The 22,823-nt window shown below is 40.0% G+C and overlaps 1 protein-coding gene across 2 annotated transcripts in view; it reads right to left on the reverse strand.

Moving 5' to 3' along the window:
- Positions 1-1,907: 1,907 nt before the first annotated feature.
- The window catches only part of tmem108 (transmembrane protein 108), a 47,088-nt gene continuing 26,172 nt past the window's right edge, over positions 1,908-22,823 (reverse strand). Inside the window, exons 3-5 of one of the 2 annotated variants that reach the window (XM_026292622.2) lie at positions 6,585-7,847; positions 4,769-4,920; positions 1,908-2,619 (exon numbers count right to left, since the gene is read on the reverse strand). In XM_026292622.2, the coding sequence (XP_026148407.1) occupies positions 2,503-2,619; positions 4,769-4,920; positions 6,585-7,847 (1,532 nt within the window). In that variant the 3' untranslated portion in view covers positions 1,908-2,502. Of the gene's footprint in view, positions 2,620-4,768; positions 4,921-4,964; positions 5,445-6,584; positions 7,848-22,823 lie in introns of those variants that run through there. The other variant, XM_026292623.2, reaches the window with a different exon arrangement.

Raw genomic sequence — 22,823 nt, forward strand, 5'->3', positions numbered from 1 at the left:
GCAACACTGCTGCACAAACAGAAAAATTCAGGCTCACTGCATCAATGGATGTGCTGTGGTCAGCAAGTATCTTTACACCACTGCTTTGTTATAAAAACCGGCAGGTGTTATTTCTAACTTGCACGTACTGTAAGGTTTATTGCTTCACTGTTTTCGCCTGAGTAACAAAAATCAATGTGCCATGGTAAATTTAAGTTTTGTTTGTTGCTGTTGTTGTTGTTGTTTTTAAAAATGATTCTGACAAATACAACAATCAATGGATTTTTTTGTTTTATTGCTCAGCAGTAAAAAGTACAGTGTATACTACAGTACAAAAAATACATGTTAAACACTGCTCCACCGTGCCACTGAACATGTTGTAAAATATCCAGTTTTTGAGCGTGCAAAACAACAAGCCCAGCTGTGAGCATCCAAATGCAGCAAATATCAATATGTTTAACCATGTTATTCACCATCACTGTTTTAATCAGTGATTTTACAGCATCTCACAATGCAGAAAGATCTTTAGCAACAGGCAGCATTGATTACTGAATAAAACTGCAGCAATGCAAAGTAAAACAGGTGATAGAAGGACCACAGGTTCAATACTTAAAAAAATATGCAACGCCTCTGTATGTGCTCACAGTAAATATTCAGCATACATTATTAACGTCAGTGTTTTTAATGGTCAAAAGTTTTGACAGCTTCTAATACATATTATGTGGCCCAGAAACTGGCTTATACTCATTTAACATTTCAACACACAATTTGCATCAGTGGACAAACACATTATTCATGAAGAGAGACACATAGAAAAGGCTGATTTAAATGTTTCCTACAGTAATGAGAAAATGCTTTCTCAAACTGGACTATAACCAGTAGCCACTCCACAATACCGACAAGAGACAGGTTGACAGAAACACATACAGAGGCACACCCGCAAACAGATGCACAAAGAGAAACAGATAAAACTGAGCGGAAAGTGATACAAAGTGTTGTTTGACTTAAATCAACAATGTGATATTTGGTTAAAGTATTCATTCGTTCACACTTACACACTTTACTGTACACACATACAGTATGCTTACATGCACAAACAGGACGTTCACACACACACACACACACACACACACTGATATATAAAGGGCCAACATAAAAATTAAGACATCTATGTGGTCCCTCTTAAGAGAAGCTGGTGACAAATGAGGGGGAAAGTTACTTTAACCATCATTTACATTTTGTTGACAGATAAACGATCTGTCAAACTGACCTCAAATCACACAAGCAGTCTGCTCAAATTAACCATCAATATCTGGGCCGGTGTTTATCAAACTGCTGAAAGATAAAAATGAAAGTTCTCCTCTTTTGCTCTTACTCTAAAACCTATCCATTAAATTTCTCATGACTTAAACTGTTTTTTAATTCAAGAGAGCTCCAGAGTTTTTTTTTTTTAAATCATATTTTAGAGTGACTTTACAAAAATATCACACAGAGGCATTACAATACAGTATGTCTTCTCTGATGTACCTTCTCTACCACCAGCAAATCTACTTCCTGCTGCAGTTTGGTTACTATTTTGTTTTAGATTTAATTCTATTTCCCATCATCTAATCTTTATTCATAATGTATTTGTAACCTTTAAAAATTGCTTAATTTTTTTTTCACGTTTGCAGGTTTTCTTTTACTCACCCTGAAGTTATCATTAAAGCATCGTTTGCATATCTAGAAAATGTTCTATAAATAAAATGCATTATTTAGATGTTATTCAAAAATGGATTGTAAATGTTTAGAAAATGTGTTTAATTTCCCATCTTAATTAACACTGGATATTTTATTCAGAGAAAGAAAAATAAATGTAAATTATGTTACTCCTATCATTATGTAAAATGTAAACATGCTATTAAATGAAAGACAATGGGGCATGTGTGTGTGTACATTTTATTGTAAGTAGAAGTAAATCATGTGTTAAATATATCAGCTGTCTCTGATTCTTTTTGTGCCTAAGATGGCATTTTTGGAGCCTCCTTACATGCATTTCTTAGAAGTTTGATAAATACAGACCCTGATTTCACATACAGTATTTTGCCACAGATCTCTGTCCCCCTCCCAAGTATGTAGATACTATATTCAAGTTCAACAGGCTATAATTATTTTGGAATTAATTTTAAAGGAAAAATAAAATTACAAAGAGTATCTTTAATTTTTTCATAGGATGTTTCTATTTCTAAAGAATATTTCACCATTAAGCCATTAGAATGAAACAAAACCACAAATACTCTGTATTTTATAAAGACAATAAAAACCTTTTATCACAATTAAGCCTTTTGTAGAAAATGTACATCAGAAAAATATGCAAGTGCATCCTCATAGTAAATAGTGTCTGTTAACATCACTCTTCTTTCAGGTTGCTCTTTGTGTTTAATATACAGTATAAAGTCAAAGTCTCTGAATAGTTACCACATATATAAAATAGACAACAACAGCAGAGAAAGAAGAAGATGAGAATCCAACAAGCTTCTATCTCTAGATGGCAGAAGCTTTGTCTCTGTTGATGAAGAGGGTCTCCTGGCAGAAAGGGTTAACCAGGACCATGCTGCTGCCACTGTAGTCTCCATTAGGGGGTAGACAGGTGTCATGCTCCTGCAAATGCACACACAGACACACACACACAGACACACACACACACACAGAAAACATTTTAGCACAGGTGCCTAACAGTTAAACAATAACTGTGATTCATGATTCATGCTTCAGGGCTCAACATTAGGGCATACGCTGCAGTCTATTGTATCTAAGTCATTCTACAGGCAATGAGCACAGTCAGACAGTTTAATGTGGAACAGAATAAAATATGGGTTTGGTGCACCCCCGGGGCTTTTAAGGGGATGGTGAACCAAGATATCTGACAAAGCTAGACGAACAAAGATACAAAGGAAGGGTAAGATGTAAAAGCTTCACAACTAGAGAGACAAAAGGGAGGGATGACTCAAGAGACTGATGGTGAGTCAGCAGTAATGAACCAGTGCTGGAGGAGGATGGTGTGAAAAACAAAATCATTTGTTTTACAGCAGGAATGAGTCTATTCTATCAGCAAGATCCACTCAAATCAAACCAATACTGTCATTTAGGTTTATGATCATTTCTCAGAGCGCTCTCATTTACCTATAGCACCAGGGAAGGTAAGAGGTTGCTGCTCTACAGAGACAGTTAAAACAGGTTAAAATAACACCTGGGTGTCACCAGGGGCATCCCACACATGATCCAACCTCAGCTTCCCTCTGCTGATACCCCCACAGGCGGCAGAGGAATGCACATTGTGGAATGGTAGAAGAAGAAAAGAAAGGGGACAAACAGTAAAACAGTCACTGGACAAAAGATGACAAAAACATGCAAAATGAACAAAGCAGCAACAAATTAAGATGATGTGAGACAGAAGAGAAGACAGATTGGAAATTTAATAGCCCATAAAATCCATACCAATGTTATACTGCATATACTACCATTTCCAACAGATGGCGCTCAAATGCACCAAAAAGATCAGCTATTGAAGAAGGTGCTCCCCAGCTAGAATTAATCATCACAGGTAAGTCTGGCAACCTTTAGACTAAGTAAGTTTATATTTTATCTTGATAATTTTCTTACCATAACAAGGAGCAAATTTTGTGTAGAAATTGATGAAAACATGAATGTGTAAGAGAAAATAATGTACATGGGGAAAAAAAATCATAACCCTTAAATCTCACTTTTTCCTGGTGATCACTTATTAAAAAATGGTGATGTGCAGCCAAAATATTGTAAAACCTATAAACAATTATTTGTTTAGAATGTCAAATATTTTAATTTGAAGGTTATGTGATGGAAACATTACAAATTTCACTAAATATAAACTTTGTATAGCTTCACTGAAGATGTCAGTACAAGCTGCTGCACAATATATGCAATAAAATCTCTTAATTGAATATAAAAATAATGACATTAAGCAACTTAATCACAACTATTGACAGAAGAATTTGCAGGTTCTAAAAGCTTTGACATGTAAGTTTTTAATATAATACTATCCAAGCCCTTGTATTAAACCAAACTATACGTTTAATCATTCTTATTATTAAGAATACTATTTGAAATACTTCCTTTTTCTCCTCTGTTTAATATGATTTTCCATATGATAATCTTGTTTCTTCCTTGGTAGTCCGTGTTTACAGTGATATGCATTAGCTGGAATGTAAACGCTCTGGAGAATAATATGTCATGAACTGATTAATAATTTACAAATTGTTATTGTCACACCAGTCAAAAAATACTGTATTAATACATTATCCCAACATAGTTAGACGGCATAAGGATTAGAATTTTTTTCTGAAAAATTACATCCACTGGAGGGCTTTGTACCAGCACCGTGATGCTTCAGCTAGAATTTGAAAAGCAAGAGTTCATCACAAAGTATGCGTTCATAATAATGACATACTGCTATTTTTTGGACTCGAGAAATCAAGAAAACACTAGATATCTAAGAATCAGCACTTTATCTGATTTCCTGCAAGGAAGTTCTCCGGCTTCTTGTTCCAAACAGCATCTTTATACTAAATCGTAGTAATACAATGTCATGCTCAAGTGCACTTCAGCAGACCTCGAGGTTTGCTGACAGCGGCTATTGGACATGGATCCTCTTGTTGTTTCCATACTCATTAAAACTATTCTGCTGACAGATAGTGAAGCATCAAGTAAACGTCCCATCGCTCGAGTGTGCAGTGTTGTACACTAATAGAGACGGTGTGCCAGTAGTTTGTACCTCACTCTCCAGAGTGTGTATTTCTCTGGGAAGCTCCACGGCATGCCTGCTGAAGTAGTCCATGGTGATGGCATTGTTCCAGTAGCTGAGGTTGTTCTCCTGACTTGACGACTTCTTCTTCCTCCTCATACAGCACACAGTCAATAACACAGCTGCAGCGGGCAGAGTCAGGAAAGGAAAATGAGGCTTAGTACAGTAGTGGAAAGAAATGCTGCTTCAAATATCCTTTGAAACTGCCCACACTTGCTGCTCCGAGTAAACGCTGTCATGGTTCAGGACAGCATACCACTGGTAGAGTAAAGTGTGGGTGAAAGAAAACCTCCTACCCCTAAATTACTGTTAGAAAAAGGGTAGTGGTGATTCTAGTCATTTTTAGCAATCTGAAAAGCTGTCAGTCTCTCAGAAACTAATGTCAAGAACAAATTATATGAAAGGAAAAACATTTTTATCAAAATATAAGAAATACATAATTAAATAAAATGCAAAAATTATGTTATCCCTACGGGGCAAGTCCTATGCTGCATGAAAATAAGATTCTGTTGCTCATGCTATTATATTATGCTGCGGCACTCTATCCCATTAATGCAATAATATGAGGCTATAAAGGATATCTAGGGGCTGTCAAAAGGCATTCTGGGAAACACAGCTGATCACTAAGTGAAATCAGTGTATAAGTCTAGAAAAGATGAGGAAAAAGGGGCATGAAATTAGTAAATTACATTTCATTACAATATAAACATTGGAATGTATTGCCACTGTGTATTAATACACAATGTACAAATAAAAATAAAAGAAACTTTTGAAATCACCTGCATTTTCTATATGCACAAACACTCTACTTCAACTAATACCACACAAATCATTGCATAGTTCTTCTGCCATATTGAAAAACATCATTCAAATTATTCACAATTGGGCAAGTTGGAAAAAAATTGTGAACCCCTAAGCCCACGGTCTCAACCAAAGCCAATTGGAGACGAGCTCAGAGACACTATGCATGGTGTGAAAAGAGCACATACCAACATGAATACAACAGATAGAGCATCATAAAGTGGGGCTGCTTTGCTGCCTCTGGACCAATACAGCTGCCGTCATAAAGGGGAAAATTAATTCCCAGGTTTATCAAGGTGTCTAATACAGGATAATGTCAGGATAGCTGTCCATGAGCTGAAGCTCAGTAAAAGCTGGATGTTGTGGCAGGGCAATGACTGAACACTGAAATAAATCTACTAGAGAATGGCTTCAGGCAAAGAAAATCCACTTTTTGGGTCCTGTGGAATGAGTTCAGGGAACTGCTCACACCTGAGAAGCGGTTCGGTAAAGACGAAAACCTGAATATTGTGCAGGTTTAAACGTAGCTGCAAGAAATGGAGCTTTTTGACTCTATTGCTGCCGAAGGAGGTTTGACAAAAAATATTTTATGAGCAATTAATGTAGAAAACCATGTAACTTCAAGGGGTTCACAAAATTTTTCTATCAAAGAGCTTAGTTTTGCATCAAAATTAGAATCAAAGCTTGGCTGTATCCAAAAATGAAACACTCTGTATACCAGCAGCTCCAAAGCTCACTACTAAACAGACTTCATGCTAAGCCAAGTTAACCTGTGGCTAGTTGAAGCTTCATATTTACCATACAGATGTGACACTTGTTGCTACCTCATCATCCAACTCTTGGCAATAAAACAAATGAGTGAGTTTCTTAAAATGTCCAAATAGAAACATTTTATGATATTGACATTAACAGTTTTTAGCTTAAGGCCAAAACTCTGAAGTAATTTTGATTTTCATCTTTTTCAAACCTCTTGAACTTTACTTACAACATGCAGACACAGGCACACTGATGGCCAGCACGATCCACACAATGTCCATCCTGCTCAAACAGATGGTCATGCGGGACGATGGGGAGTTGACAGTAGGGCCTGAGCTGTTGCCGGGTGTCCAGGGATCAAGGGTGGTAACAGGCACCTGCCGGTTGAGGAAGCTCCCGCTGGCTGTTGAAGGGACCTCTGAGCTGTTCCCCTGAGGAGACTCCTCAACTGAGCCCCAGTCAGACAGCAGATCTCTATATGCAGTGACATTCCCAAGCCATTGTCCCATAGAGGAACTGCCTGTGCTGTTATCTTGAACAACCCGGCCATGACCCTCAACAGTGGCAGTCACATTGGTTAAAGTGTTGTTGTTGGGGATAGCTGTTAGATTCTGTGTTTTGAGGCTTGGCTCAGTGGAGAGGGTTGGGGTGGATGCGGTTGAAATTAGATTCTGTAATGGGCCCTCCACTGGAGAACCAGACCCTCCATTTGGCTCTACCGCCAGCTTATCAGTGAGCGGCTTGTTCACTGCATGCACCTCCCTCATGGTGATGGTGTGGTGTCCAGCCTTCTCTGGAGCAACCTGAGCATGCTCCCTGAGTTTCAGGCCAAGTGAAAAGTCACCATCTATTGATGAAAATGAGTTGGGCGGCAGATCTGGAACATGTTGGCTGGGGTCCGCCGGTTCCTCTGCACTCAAATTCTGAGGTTCTACACTATGTGCAGGAAGTGTATCACCTCTGTCTGATCCAGAGTGGGACAAAACAGCCAGGGGGTTTAGTGTCTCTCTGGCAGTAGAGTCCAAATTTATACTTTGAAACACTGTGCTGGCAACTGTAGGGCTGCTGCTGCTTGCCTGGTTAGTGCTGAAAGAAACTGGGTTACGGACTTCAGGTACCCTGACCAATTTGTCTATGTGGCCTTGGTTTACAGTATCAGAGCTTGGCTCCATGGGCTGATTTATCCTGGTTTCACCGCTCACAGTGTTTGGGGTTGCAGTATTTGCATCATGAAGGGGAGTGGGGTAAAGCCAGGATGAAGGGTGGAGGGCAACAGTAGAGAGGATTACATCTGAGGGTTGAATGCCTACTTTGGATGACCATTCTCCACTACTGCCTTCCTGATGCCAGTCCAAGTGGGGAGGTTTCCTAGGAAATGTGGGGATGCTGTGGGCAGCTGTCATGGAGACAGAGTCCTGGGACGTCTTGCTGAGGTACAGCTCTTGTGCTGATAACACCAGTCCTACCGGCAGTGCTAGGAATGCTAGAACGCCTGCAGAAAAAGAGAGAATGCACAGCACATGATAATGTTGTCTATGAACTACTGGCCAGCTCAATGTTAAGTGTTTGTTTTCAGCAATCATGCATGCCTGTGCATCATTTCTCCCAAGGATCCTATGTTGCAAAACTAGATGAGATTGCTGCCCAGCAGCTGAAATCGACTGTTCAGGTGTCCAAAAGAGACGTGTAGTCTTGTCTTGCATTCATTACACTACTCAGTGTTTAATCTACTGAACGGCTATGTTTGTCACACACCTAATCTAACTGGATTGTTTTATTAACTGCATTATTCACTAAGCAAGTTCCACAGTGGCTAATCGTGCATTGTTAAGGTGGCAGCTGGGACTGGGAGGATGTCTCTGTCTTTACATGCAGAGTTCACACAAAGCTGCAACACCATTGTTGCTGTGCATAAACGTGTCAGCGAGTTCACATTCACTAAAATGGTAAAATATCATCCATCCTTCCATCCATCATCTATACCCACTTATTCCTAACCAGGGTCACAGGGATCTGCTGGAGCCTATCCCAGCTCTCTTTGGGTGAAAGGCAGGGGTCCACCCTGGACAGGTCACCAGTCCATCACAGGGCCGAATTAACAACTGATTACTAAATTTTAACCTCTACAACATTGTGAAAAATAACGTAATATATAATATTTAAGCATAAAAGTCTTGTCATCAAAGTTGGAGAAAAAAATTATTTTTTCCCCCCAATGTAATGTTAACATTGTTAACATTAATTTCCAGCTTGGTCCCTCCCCTCTATCCCTTACTGACACTGTTAAACACAGCAGAGCTCCCACAGGGTGATCTTCTATGCATTCAGCTGAGCACATAACATACATTAATGTAAATGTAACATCATGTAAATGCTACTGCTGAATATACTACTGAATAGTATGTTTTGTCCAGAGGATGTTAACAGAGAATACTACATAAAATTTCTGGGCTATTTGGTACAAATAAATTTAGTTTTTATTTAGTCAAAACCATTAATGGCCTAATGCTTCAAAGATGAAGCTGTATATTCTGATTGCCAACAAATCCTGTAACAAGACCAAAATCAAAAATTTATGCATGAAATATACAGATTTCCATCAGATGCAGGAGGATGAGACTTTATTTTTAAAAACTCCTGATTGTGGCTCTTGACATGATTGACCTGACACCCAGCAGTCTTTGCACCAAACCATTCAAAATGAGTACATTATTAGTGTTAACAGAAATTTGCTTACTGGCTATGATAGTAGCCTTGTAACCGAGCAGCTGGTGCTGCGTTTATTACTACAGGGATTTACAGTTACCTCCACCAAGTTGTGCTTTTTAACCTATTAAACTCCACTAGGAAACTCTACCCCTGACAAAATGTACCAAATCCATATTTTTTTTAATGTAGTTTATACCAGAGACACCTAAACTCACCATGTAAAAACTCTTTTGACTGCTATAAACAAAGACTTGAAACACTCTGATGAATATTATATGTGTCAAAAAGAAAGCGCTGGACCGATGTTTGGGATGGGCCCAAAGCAGAAACGGTTAAATCACTATAATCAAACTATGTTTTTTCTGAATACGCTCCTATAAACATCTGGCAATTTCCTATTTTATTTCTGCAGCTCTGTGTTATTTAGTTGTCTATCTACACTGAAATATGGCATCACCCCACAAAACAATACAGTTTTCATATTCATCACATTTGACACAGTTACAACCCTATACTGTTCTCTTATGGAAAAACAAACCACAGGCAATTATTTTGATAGTAACATCTATTTTTTTTAGACTTCAGACTTGAATTGAGAAACCCATTGTATTGATTCTGTGTTACATATTGTGTTTCTGATTTACAAGAAGCTTGGTTTCTGGCAAGACTCTATTTATGTAGTCAGTGTGACTCATGAGGTACAGCTATTTAAATGTATGTACAGGTTTCGTTTCACAATGCCCACTACTTTGTGATTTTACATGTGCATATTTGTGTGTGTGTGTAGGGGGGTGGGTGGTGGTGGGGCGAGGGGGGTGTTTCGTGGTAGCAAGTTTCTTGTACTGTGATCATGGCCTCTAAGTTGGCTAGGCTTGAAAATATCAATACTGAGACTGACTTCTGACTTACCTTCCTCATTCAGTCCTTCAGAGTTTAAGTATCGCTGTTCAACTCAAGGTTGAAGTTTTATGCACCAAGAAAAAAATCTAAGCACAATAAACCCTTTGCTCTAATGTTGAACACTTTGGTTTTTGACACCTTTTCAAAAAACGGAGTTTCCCTAGGGCCTTACGTCTGAATTTACAGGCTGACTGTGCCCCTGCTGCCTTTGTTCCTGCTGAACCTCTGCCTCAGACCGTTTATGGTGGGGGGTTTGTCACTTCACTTTCTTCTGCATGCACCGTTCTCGAACTTCCACTCCCAGCATGATGAAGATGCATTGTCAACTGCAGCTTGGGCCCATGTTTTTACAAGAAAGCAACATAAGGTGAAGACAGAAGACAGAATCCTCCCTCCCCTCAGTAACAGGTTCTCAGGAATTTTGAAGAGATTCCCTGAAGAATGCTGGCACCAGTCTCTCCTTGGTCAGATAACCCAATCAAAGAGGAGTAATGTAGTGTATGCCATACAGTGAAAGGAAGAATGCTCAGAACTCTACATTGGAGAAACCAAACAACCAGCACAGGAGGAGCAGCTCCTCAGGACCACAGTCAGCAGTGCACCTCCATTTAGAGGAAACAGGACACTCTTTTGAGAGAGGGGTCAGGGAAGCTATCTATGTCCAAGTGGAAAAACCCTCCCTTAACAGGGGTGAAGGGCTCAGACATAATCTGTCTTCAATCTACCAGGCTGCCCTTTTATCTGTTCCCAGGAAATTAAGGAACAAATCAAATGTCTTCCAGAGAGGACAGACTGCAGCCAGTTGGTGAATCAGAGGGGTCACATGAGTCCACCATTAGATCCTAACAACCCTCACCTGAGCTCACTCCTTTGTTCACCTAACAAGCCTATTCAGATCAGGTGTGAAGTGAAACCAACTCAGGGACGTGGGTCAGGAGACTCTCACCTGATTTACATAGCTCACCCAGTGAACCTATGGGTCTAAGGGTGGAGTGAAACCAACCTGTGAGATAAATTGGAGCTTCCAGTCCTGCTTTTTTCTTAGACTGAAGAAGCCACCTGGATGGGTGGTGAAACGTTTTGGCCTTAAAACTGAAAGTACAGTTGCCATGACTGAACCTTTAGATAACTTCCCCTGGACGACTGAGAATCTTCACAGACAATCAAATATCAAGTTCAGAGTTTGGTTCGGATTCAGCCTCAACAGAGAGCTCCTTCCAGTGTCTACCTCAGACTTGCTCCTTAAACTGAATTTACACTTCTGCTTCACTGAAGGTTTGGGAACATTTGGGTTGAGATGTTTGCACATTTATTCTTGTGCATTAATGTTCTGACTCTGGGTGCTCAAACAACAAGGCACAGAAAATATAGAAGAAGAAAGGGAATGGATATCATCAAAGAACATGATTTCTTTGTGAAATCAAGTGGCAAAATAAATGGAACAATCAATGAAGAATAAATGTTTATATTTCTTCAATTTGTCAGCGAGTCTCTCCACTAGCTGCTCCATTTTGTCCTTACAGCATGGGTTTGGCCTTCTCCAGCCTCCCAACAGGAAGAGGGATCAACCAATCAGTATGAAGGATACACACCCCTGCACTAGATGTAGTTAAGATTTGGGAGCCCAGCTGCAGACAAGTCTTTAGGCATCTGCGAGGTGCATTGCAGCAGTGCTTTCTCAACTGCAGGCTGAGGACATACACGTTGTGGCCATCATTCCTGTGGGGCTCCTTTCATTGCACCTTCTACATGTCTGTTCCAAAAGACTGAAGTCTTGACTTCAGGTAGCATCACAGAAGGACTGTCTCACACTAGTGTCCTCACTCTTTGAAACACTGAGGAGCAAGGTTTGCAGGTGCGGGAGTGTCCCCTTATGTTTCTTTACTTCCCACTGGAAAATAGTGGCCCCAGATACCAAAGTGAATACTGTTTGGAACCATAGGAGAGTCAGGGGGACCTGGAGCCCCCAGGTGCTGTCTGTTTTTTGGAAGCAGATTTGCATTTGGTCCACCATTTTATGTGATGAAAGTGATGAAATTTTATGTGAGGAAAGCGAAGACTGAACCTGGAGGCAGTTCAAAAAATATGAAAAAGATATAACGGAGTGAATGTTGACCTATTTGGCTTAGCAATGTTGACACACTACCTGTTGTGTTTCTCTCCCTGGGAATTGGATGTACTGGCTCATCTGTAGCCAAACTGAAGTCCTACTAGTCATGATGCTGCTTTACAGAATGAATGTTGCTGGTGGCTCTTAGTTTGCTGGTGAGAATAAGGCACAATAAAGTGCTTTTGCCTTTCCCTCAGAGGCAGGATCTTCTGTGGCAGTTCAGGGGCCACAGATGGCATCCGCCTTTCAGTCAATTTAAGGTTGAACAGCTCAAACTGTTACTACAGAACCTCCAAAGTCCATCCAACCTTCCATTGTCTATACCTGCTTATTCCTTAACCAGGGTCACAGGGACCTGCTGGAGCCTATCCCAGCTCTCTTTGGGTGAAAGGCAGGGGTCCACCCTGGACAGGTCACCAGTCCATCACAGGGCCACATAGAGACAAACAACCTCACACACTCACACTCACTCCTATGGGCAATTTAGAGTCACCAATCAACCTGACATACATGTTTTTGGACTGTGGGAGGAAACCAGAGTACCTGGAGAAAACCCACACAAGCACAGGGAGAACATGAAAACTCCACACAGAAAGGTTTGCGGACCCAGGACCTTCTCTCTGTGAGGCAACAGTGCTAATCACTCAGTCACCGTGCTGCCCACCTCCAAAGTCCTAACGGTGAATTTGCACATATGGACACAAGGGCTGAATCCAGACTTCAGGTGTATTGTGTTCCACTGGATTAAAAATGATCAAATTGGTTCTTATCTGGATAAAGCTTGCACTGCCTCAGAGCATATTTACAGAACGTTGAGTGTTCCTCAAGTTTTTCCTGTAGCACAGCCTGGCACTGCTGTCTCCTTCTATAGGGGCACACAATGAGTTTAAAGTGTCATTCATATCTGCCTTTCAGTCACTTAGCTACTGTGGTTCTGTGCTCACAACGTAATTAAAACTGCACTGAACTAGAAAGTATCCTCTACTAGTATGCTCTTTTCAAGTTTGAGCCAGGGTCGATATGTGCATGCTTTGCTGGATCAAGGACTCTCAGTTTGGTTCAACAGAAGAATCAGACATGACAATCATTTCTTGAAAGTGGTTCAGGGATTGCACTCACCATGTGGTGTGTATGTGCTTTCAAGGGAGCTTGATCATAAAGGTATAATGCTCACTTATATTTGAACCACTGAACCAAGATTTAAGGTGGTTCTTTGGGAAGATGTTTTTTTTTTTTTGCTTACTAGTGTATCTGCAAATCCATGAACATTTGCGTCAGAACTCCGGTGGGTCTGGCATTACCTTGTGTCCCAACTCATCCTTTCTTCCCTTAGAGACTTTTAGGTTTCAGTTTATGAATTTGGCAGCTTTCAGTGGCGGAAAGCAAAACTGGTGGTTACATTTACACCATCCTCTTTCCTCCTTGTTCACAGACATACCCCAAAGCACTAACTATCTAAACTCAGCCTCTGAACCATTAATCATATTGCTCCATAGCCGATCACACAGGCTATGGAGGCATAGAGTGTCCAGGCACAGTCTTCCATTAACAAAGCCTGTCACGTCTCTAATCCATGGAGCCCACTCCAGACCCATATCTGAGGAGATAACACACCATCCTTGATTTATGATGGCTTGTCTTTCCTGAGATGATATAAAGTGTTTGGACTATTGCTGATCATCAATACCATACTAGTCATATTAAGGGTAAATTAAGAGGATAAAGCCATTTGAGATGCTCAGATAACATGAAGAAAGACAGTCAAACTAGTTAAAACATCCATGTTTCCAGTTTTTGTTGAAATGTAATAAACCTTTGGACATGGATGGATGGAGTTGTTTTGTTTAACAAAATTTAAACAAATTTGTTTTATTCATCAAAGTAGCCACCTTTTGCAGATACAGCTGTCCTCATAACTTCACATACTCCTGGCACAGTTTGAGAAATATTAGCTATTTTTTTGCAAAATATAACTGAACATGCAGAACCTGTGTCTGCCTTATTAAAATCACAATAACTGCTAAAGATACAATCTGAGCACTTTCTATTTAAAGAAAGATTTTCTGTGTGATCATTTGTAGCTTTTAAAAATGCAATATCCAGTATTTCTCAAATTGCATCAGGCAGGGGTATTTAAATTTATGAACACAGCTGTAAAACAGCTGGACACAATCGTGGTGTTATTTCTACAACAGATACCAAATATAATGCAGACAGTTCTTCCCAACACTGTTACAGATGTTCCCACAAATGTGTTGTTTTGTTTTCACCCTTCTGTCCAGTTCATCCCAAACCGACTCAATGGGGTTTAAGTCTGGAGGTTGTGCTGTTGTGGATTTGGGTCTGCCAGACCTCTTCCTGTCAGTTTCCTCCAGTTTCCAAGTGTCTTTTGATGGTGCAGGAAACTGGACACACTGACACCATGACTTTCTTTGCAATTTCTCTAAAGGAAAGACCTAAACTTTTAAGGGTGATAATGGTCTGTCTGTCCTACTTTGTTAATTGCCTTTTTCTTGCCCTTATGAGAGCGATATACCACTTGCTGCAGAACAGTACTGTCCAAATATAACTTAGAGGGTTTAATTACACAGCCTGTTCCAACACTGCCTCCATACAGACAGAATGTAATTAGCAAGAGTAGGGACACCTATAGAAATTGTTAGCAACATCTTTGAAGGCTTCATTTACTTCCATTGCTGCAGAACAGCTCTAAGTTGTTAACACAATACTTTTTCCCTGGAAAAGGCCTTTTTGTAATGTACATTATTTTTCAGTTTTTAGTAACCTAAACTTTTTTTATTTATACTTCTGGCAGTTAACCAGTTAGTACCATTTCAAGTTCTTCTCTGGACTTAAACTGTAAAAATGGGGAATGTTCTCAAATTTTTGATTGGTATGTAAATAAATAAATTACTAGAGTGAAAAATTCATGAAACGCAAACTAACTGGTAAGATAGGAAAGGTGTATCACGTGGCTGTGTAATATGGTGCTCTACAGCTATAAATAATACTGAGTAATAATTCTGTTTTTAGAGCTAAAATAAGTAGATAAAAGGAATATTAGAGGGCAGTTAAGAGCAAGGACATTTACCATGATACTGTCTGGCTTGAATCATATCTCAATGAGTAGCCAGACCAGGCAGTCACAAACTGACAACTCGATACTCTGCTGCTACTGAATAAAACATAACATCCAGACTCGATTCAGAAACCAAGTTATTATCAGAAAGTGAAAAATTAAAGAATTCTTTGAATGATTTGAAGAGATGATCAGAAATTCAGCATAACATGTACAATTTACCTTAATCTATAAGCAATAGGGATAGTAACATTACCTTTGGACTGTTTGAGGTTGAAAACAAAAAACTGAGGGCCAGTGTTGTTAACTGCAGAGATCACAATAGTAATGGGTGGAAAAAACAAATCAAATAAGGCAAACCTACCAGGTATATCAAAGTGCAGAATAATTCTGGTTAGTGCAAAATACTGTAAGGCAGTGGGGAAGAACCTTAAAGAACCATGAGGAGATGCCCAATTTAAGGTTGAACAGCTCAAACTGTTACTACAGAACCTCCAAAGTCCATCCAACCTTCCATTGTCTATACCTGCTTATTCCTTAACCAGGGTCACAGGGACCTGCTGGAGCCTATCCCAGCTCTCTTTGGGTGAAAGGCAGGGGTCCACCCTGGACAGGTCACCAGTCCATCACAGGGCCACATAGAGACAAACAACCTCACACACTCACACTCACTCCTATGGGCAATTTAGAGTCACCAATCAACCTGACATACATGTTTTTGGACTGTGGGAGGAAACCAGAGTACCTGGAGAAAACCCACACAAGCACAGGGAGAACATGAAAACTCCACACAGAAAGGTTTGCGGACCCAGGACCTTCTCTCTGTGAGGCAACAGTGCTAATCACTCAGTCACCGTGCTGCCCACCTCCAAAGTCCTAACGGTGAATTTGCACATATGGACACAAGGGCTGAATCCTGAATTCCACTGGATTAAAAATGATCAAATTGGTTCTTATGTTCCTCAAGTTTTTCCTGTAGCACAGCCTGGCACTGCTGTCTCCTTCTATAGGGGCACACAATGAGTTTAAAGTGTCATTCACAAAAAATGACAGCTGCCTTTTAAATCCATGCATAAATGCACTGTTAGATGACTTTTTTATTGTGTGCACACAAGGTAATAAATAGCCTGTGAGAAGGGGGAATATGGTGTATTGCATGATAAATAAAATTAATTAAACCCTCCACTGATATAGTTATAAATGAAACTTTGACTATAAACACTGGAGTCATTTCATATCTGCTGATCTTATAAATACAATATCCTGAATGAGGGTGGTTGTGCACTCTAGGAAATGCTAATATTATGTTTATTAATCATTAATGTTACTGTTTTGTTTTTTTTTTTTGAGCAGGTTAGAGGGTCAGGGTGTGGTAGTGGTTGGGTGGGTGTGGTGGTGGGGGGTTGATATTTCCCCCACTGGCCACAAACAGAGAAACTGGTCCATAAAAAACTGATTTGTACATCAACAGAGCATATTAGGTTCATCTTAATGGGCAGGTATAATGAAGAAAAAGATGAACCAAAGATGGAGAAGTGACATATCAATAAATAAAAACACATTCTACCTATCTATTCTATCTATCTCAGGTTTGTTACATTGCTGACTTTCTGCATGTGCTGAGGGATATAATGTATATCATGTCTGTTTTTATACATGCACTGTGTTTTTTGTTCACGTCAGTTGTTGTGCGTCCAGCTGAAGAAATGAGAGTATAAGCAGCTGAGCCCTTCCTCTGCAAAGACATGCAGCTGAGAGGCAGGCCCACTGAATGAAATAACAAGAGAAATGATTGAAAAAGTCTGAAAGGGAACGGAGCATTATGATTATACATTACTGAGTTGAAGCGCTGGGAGAAACATGAGAAAATTGAGTGGAAAAGGGGACGAATAAAAAGGTTGAGAAAGGTGGGAAAATATGCAGAGAAAGGCCAGAGATGTAGCGGAGAGTAAGAGCAGGAGATGTGTGGGTGTTTCATCAGTGATAAGACAAAAACAAAAAGGTCAGATTAGACACATTAGACAAAGGACCAAAGACACTTAAAGGAAAATAAGGTGTGAGAGATAAAGCAACACAAGAGGCACTTTTTGAAACATTTGTCTTGCTCAGCATGATTTTTTTTAACACCAGTGTGTCTCTTGGCTGTTGGCCTGACATGATTTCTCACAAGGCCATTTTCAGGAGTGATGACACAAGGACTGAGGACGTAAACTGCAAGAATTTTCTGAATCTTCACTCACAAAAAGACAAAAAAGATCAGAATCGGCGTATTTGGACTCGGGTGTTGACATTAAGCTGTAGGACTTTTTCTGTGTCCTTCTGCTACACGTTATGCTTCGTTGGACTGGAGGGCGGCACACAGCTAACACTGTTATCACCAATACCAACCTGTTGCACTCATTATCACTCATCTGATCATATCAGTAGACCATATGTCAATAGCATGGATATAAACAATGTCTAGCTAAAATTACTGTGAGATTATGCTTATTTGATTTGTATTTGATTAATGGTATCAACCTGTTTTCCATTAACTAAGATCAGAATGTCTGGAGGGAGGGGAGTTTACACAGGAAACCTGTGAATTAGAGCTCTTGATGCACTGGAGGCTGATGACATTCACTGAAGTCCTCCATTGATGCCATCAGGGATATAAATAAATCATATTGCAAAGCAGGACTTGCACACTGGTCCAATGCACGCTTTTTGTCCTGCCAATCATTCACTGTTAGAATCAGTATCAGACAACAGGGGCTGAAGTGACTGCCACAGAATTTAAAGTTACACTAGTGTGATGGAAAACAACATAACATTTACTCCTGCTGATGAAATGCTACAGTCCACAACAACACTATTGTTGAGGCAGAGATGTAGCGCATCCTCATTTTTCCAGCCTAATCAATCATACTGGAGCACTTAGTACGGAGGCTATCAGTGCATTTGTACCAGCCTTCCTGCATGGCCATTCCTGAGGGGGGCTACTTGCAATGGAGGGTGGGACATTTATCTATTTAATCCTGCAACATGTGATGGAAAATGATGTGGCTAGAATATGTGGAGTGACAATCTGTGTATGAGGCAAGTGCTGGAGCTGGTCTGGTTGTGCCGCATCATCAGTGGGCAGCTGGCAGTATCACTACTTGAACTGGAGGCTCTACAGGAAACCAGGAATAGGAGCTGCAAAATCATCCATCAGTAAGGTTTGTAATGTTTGTCAGGCTGGTCTTCTGAACTGTTACAACTCTTGATCTCCCTGATCAGGCAGCATGATGTGAAATAAAGGAAGAACTATAAGTACAGTGAACAAAATACATACAGTACATTTTATGCAAATTTGTCCAAGGGCACTTGAATGAAAGAAGGAAACTGTAACACTATGATAAATCCTCTAGTAAGACTCATTACCAGATATACCAAGTATGTCTATGTCTTATATATTATATTTACTAAAATCAAAATGGAATTTATACTATTGCTATAAAACCTAAAAGCAGAACCTGACCAGAGATTACAACCCCAAAAAGAAAGAAAGTGTCTGGGGTGCCCTGGTAGCTGAGTGATTATTGGACTAGAGAAGAAAAGTGTCTAAAATTATCTTTTGTGACAAAATATTTTCATATTCTATTTTTCAGTTCACTGTTCATTTATAGTTTCTGCCAATTTAGTTTCACAATATGAAGGACCAAATGCAATTTTATAGATGCCTTACACCACCAGGAATTACATTCCAGTAGGAAAATACTGAATCCTTTGGATATACATTTATTATGTCTGCCAGGAATTACCTCTCTTGGTCAAGTAGTTTCTGAGATACTGGTGCTTATATGTACAAGCCTATAAAAGTATATTCAGAAACTCAAAACTCACAAACTTTATTCATATGTTCAAATCACAACTTCAAATATCAGATACTTTACCCTATAGTACATGTAGGGTGCAAGAAGTCATATACAAATTACGCTGGACATAATAAAATTGGCAGCATGATTGTAGTAGGAACAGAAGGGTTTGAAACATTAATCAATTTAGGCCTCTATGAATGGCCAAATGATGCTGCTGCTGCCAACATGTTTCAATATGTTCCCCATAATTACCCCCAGGGGAACCCATGTATTTCTGTACGTGTCTGAACTACTCACAGTTTTATGCAGTTTCCCATAGACTGCTCCCTGAAAATAATACTATTAAATAATGTTATTTTATAAATTATGATATTGGGTCTGAGGAATATTTACACTTTTATAGCTCTATAAATGGTGCTGTAGCTGCCTTTTTTTAATATATAAGCACTTTACCATGGGCCAAGTGCATACCAAGCTTTTTGTCTGTGGACTTAAAATTTTGTATATGCATGACCATGGCTCAAAATAAATAAATAAATAAATAAAAAGAAAAATAATCCTAAAAAGCTGCTTAAGTTGTATTCATGCACTGATGTCCTATGTATGTTTAAGATTGTGAATCTGAATGTTGTTTCTAGACCAGTAATCTATCAGATAATGTCAGTAAAAATAGAAACCAACTAAGTGGTTAAACATGCATAACTGCTAGTTTGGATCCCCCAGGGCACTGAACCATAATCAGTAATTAAGGATGTCCTCCTCACCACCTGGTTGTCTCTCCATGGATTTTATTTAGCCTTGTTTATGCTAATCACAGCCCCTACACAGTAGTTGTCAAACCACCATGGGATTCCCCTCAAATCCCTTAGGGCAAATGGTGAAGGCTTAATCTACAGAGTTCATCAGAATACCAATGAGCATGTATCACATCATGCCGGCACACACACACGGCTCCCGTGATACAAAATGAAGCCTTATCTCAATAGTGCAGATAAATGCTGACACACCCAAATCATGAACCTTAAATGGCAAGTTCTGCTAAAGGTAGTCCTTTAACTTTAGGCTTTGACATGCTGTCACAGTGAGGCATAGAAACACTTCAGCTCCATTCATTTCAGGCAGACAAAACCTTTTATCAGCAGCCTGATTGGTGTGCTGTCTGACTAATCGCTGTCAAAATTGGATTATCACGCCTGGACAGTGTGCTGACAACCTGGACTGACTTCAGCAGACCCACTGCACCTCTGCAACAATCACTACTACCAACAGGGCTACAACAGTACCATTAGTACTACTAGCTATAGTTTTACCACTACAAATACTTGGACTAACTGGTGTGGTTGTACTGGGCAATGTCCATATGCTACTGCGCACAACTGTGCAGGAGCAAATAGTGTTTTTTCCTGTAAGAGAGGGCACTGCTATAAACAAGATGTCTACCTTACTTTTATTGCTGCTACAACTATTATTCCTCCACTAACTCCTCCAACTAGCCTCACGACTGCTACTGCTCTTCAACATGGTTTTCATACTCCTTTTCCCACTGCTTGGAACCAAAAATCCCTTTAAAATATTGTAAATTACCCTTACAGTGGGATTGGGCCCCTGAAACTTATTTGTGGGTTCCCTTCAAAAGCATAGGGGCTATGATCTTGGGCCCACATGACAAGTTTCCTTATCACAGTTTGTAAACAAGTTTAACAAAAGTTAACAACCAAAATTTTATACAAAGGGGAAACAACAGCTTTTCCTTCCTGTTGGGTTGAGGTTGCAGCGGTGCACTCGTCTGCCATGAATTCAACTCTCAATTAAGAATAAGAACTTTCATCAATCACAATGCTGGCTTGGCCACAGAGACGCACACAGAGCATTTTGAAATTAATCTTTGTTGTATAAATAGAGCGTCATATTTACACTAGCACAAACAAAAAATTCCTTTGGTTTGCTCTTGGGTGTGTTTGTCTGCCATTCTGCCCAGAGTGTTTTTCCCCAGGGAGGAAACAGACAGATAGGGCACATCCTGTGGACCACTAGTACCGTCCTGGGCGAGGACTGGGTGGGCGGAGCGCGGAGAGGCGGAGTGTGGAGGGCTCCACAGATGTGAGCCTTGAGATAAGAGGGAAAGCTTTCTTAACAGGATAATGGCTTCCTGTTTGAATGCTCCGCAAATTGTTTGTCAGGTTACAGCAGCTTTGAACAGAGGCACGTTTATCTGAAGAATCTGGCAGGGAGGGGAATGCAAAAACAAGAACAACAAAGAGTCCTTGTGCTATTTACTGGGATAATGATTTAGCTATAGCAACCAACAGCAGCCTGATCTGACAGGAAGGAGAAACATTAAACAGGAAGTTTATTGCAATCTGGGAGAACGCTGAATTGCATGTCTGCAGTTATACAACTCCTTTAGTCACACAGTTGGAACCATGAACTTTAACCATACAAGACAAGATGGATAGAATATTTTGTCCTTGTGTGTTTTCATTTCATTTTTATTTTTACCTTTAGAGAGAGGCCATTTCAAAACTATTGTCGTACTTGTCAGCGTTTGCTTTGAAAATTAATTTAATTTGCTAGAAATAAATGGTAAGTTCTCTCCATTGATTCAGGCGTGTTATCATCATAACATACTCACATAAAGACCACTGATAAATGCTGGAATCAGAAAAGGCAGAAGACGGAATAGAAAAAGCAGCACAAAGGTTGACCAGAAAAAAAAAGATGCCTGTTATGATGCAGGAATATCCATCTTAGTTCTCTTCTATCTGCTACATCTCTTCTCTTGCCTGCACCCTGAGGATGTTTAAGCACATCTGTCTCCTACAGATGGCTGGTCCAGAGAGAGAAATGAAAAATGTTTCTGTACTTCACAAAGGCAGAGATCTCAGGTCGACCTCTCCGCTCTGCATGCTATAAAAAGGCAAAACCGATGGAGTTCTAGTTTACCTGAAGAAACCTGGAGCTCAAGTGAATCTCAAACTGAGACATGAATTACAAGAGTGGGTGTTATGCTATCAAAGCAAAGCTTGATGAGGACAAAAGCAAAAAATCTGGTCTTATTATAAACTTTATGCAAAGCTAGTAGCATCTTGGACTGAGCACTGCCCTCTTTTGATTAAACTGCTGCAAAAGGACCTCGTTCCACCTCTGCTACAGCTTAAAGCCCTTTACTCAAAGCTGTCCAGTTTATCACTTCTATTGAGGCAGATTTGCAGATTCCACTGCCCTGAGGTGGAGCTTTTGAGCCCATAGCAGATATCATCAGCCTGTTTAGTTCATCATCCAGGAGCCTGGTGGGTTCCAGTGTGACCCCATTCATGTGACATTCTGCTCTTGTAACCTGCCACAGCTTTGTGCATCCATGCCCAGAGCCTTGATCCTGTCCTCTGAGTCCCCGACAGCAGCACAGACTCTTCAACAGTATAACACAAATTAATGGGCTACAGTATACAATACAGTAAAGTATCTGATGTTTGAAAACTGTGGTTACCTGATTGCATTTAAAAGGGTCTCCACCAATAAAGAAATTAAGTCAAAGACGTGGTCTTAAAAATCGTTTTAAGATTCATGAAGCATCCACTCTTTAGAAATGTCCAACAGAGGGCAACAGGACATTCTTCTGAAGGTGAAGCTTTACCAAGGAACTACTTCATTTCATTCTGCTGTCTATGGCCTTTCTCAGACTGATTCAGACATCAGAATGATGCTGACATCCGCATTGTCGAGTACAATGCCACATCCGTCTCATATGGGAATTACCGTGATATTGCAATGGGTTCCATGTAATGTGTGTTATGTGGCCCTGTTTGATGGACTTTTTTCATTATATTT

The sequence above is a fragment of the Mastacembelus armatus genome, chromosome 20 (assembly GCF_900324485.2).
Source record: "Mastacembelus armatus chromosome 20, fMasArm1.2, whole genome shotgun sequence".
Lineage (NCBI taxonomy): Eukaryota > Metazoa > Chordata > Actinopteri > Synbranchiformes > Mastacembelidae > Mastacembelus > Mastacembelus armatus.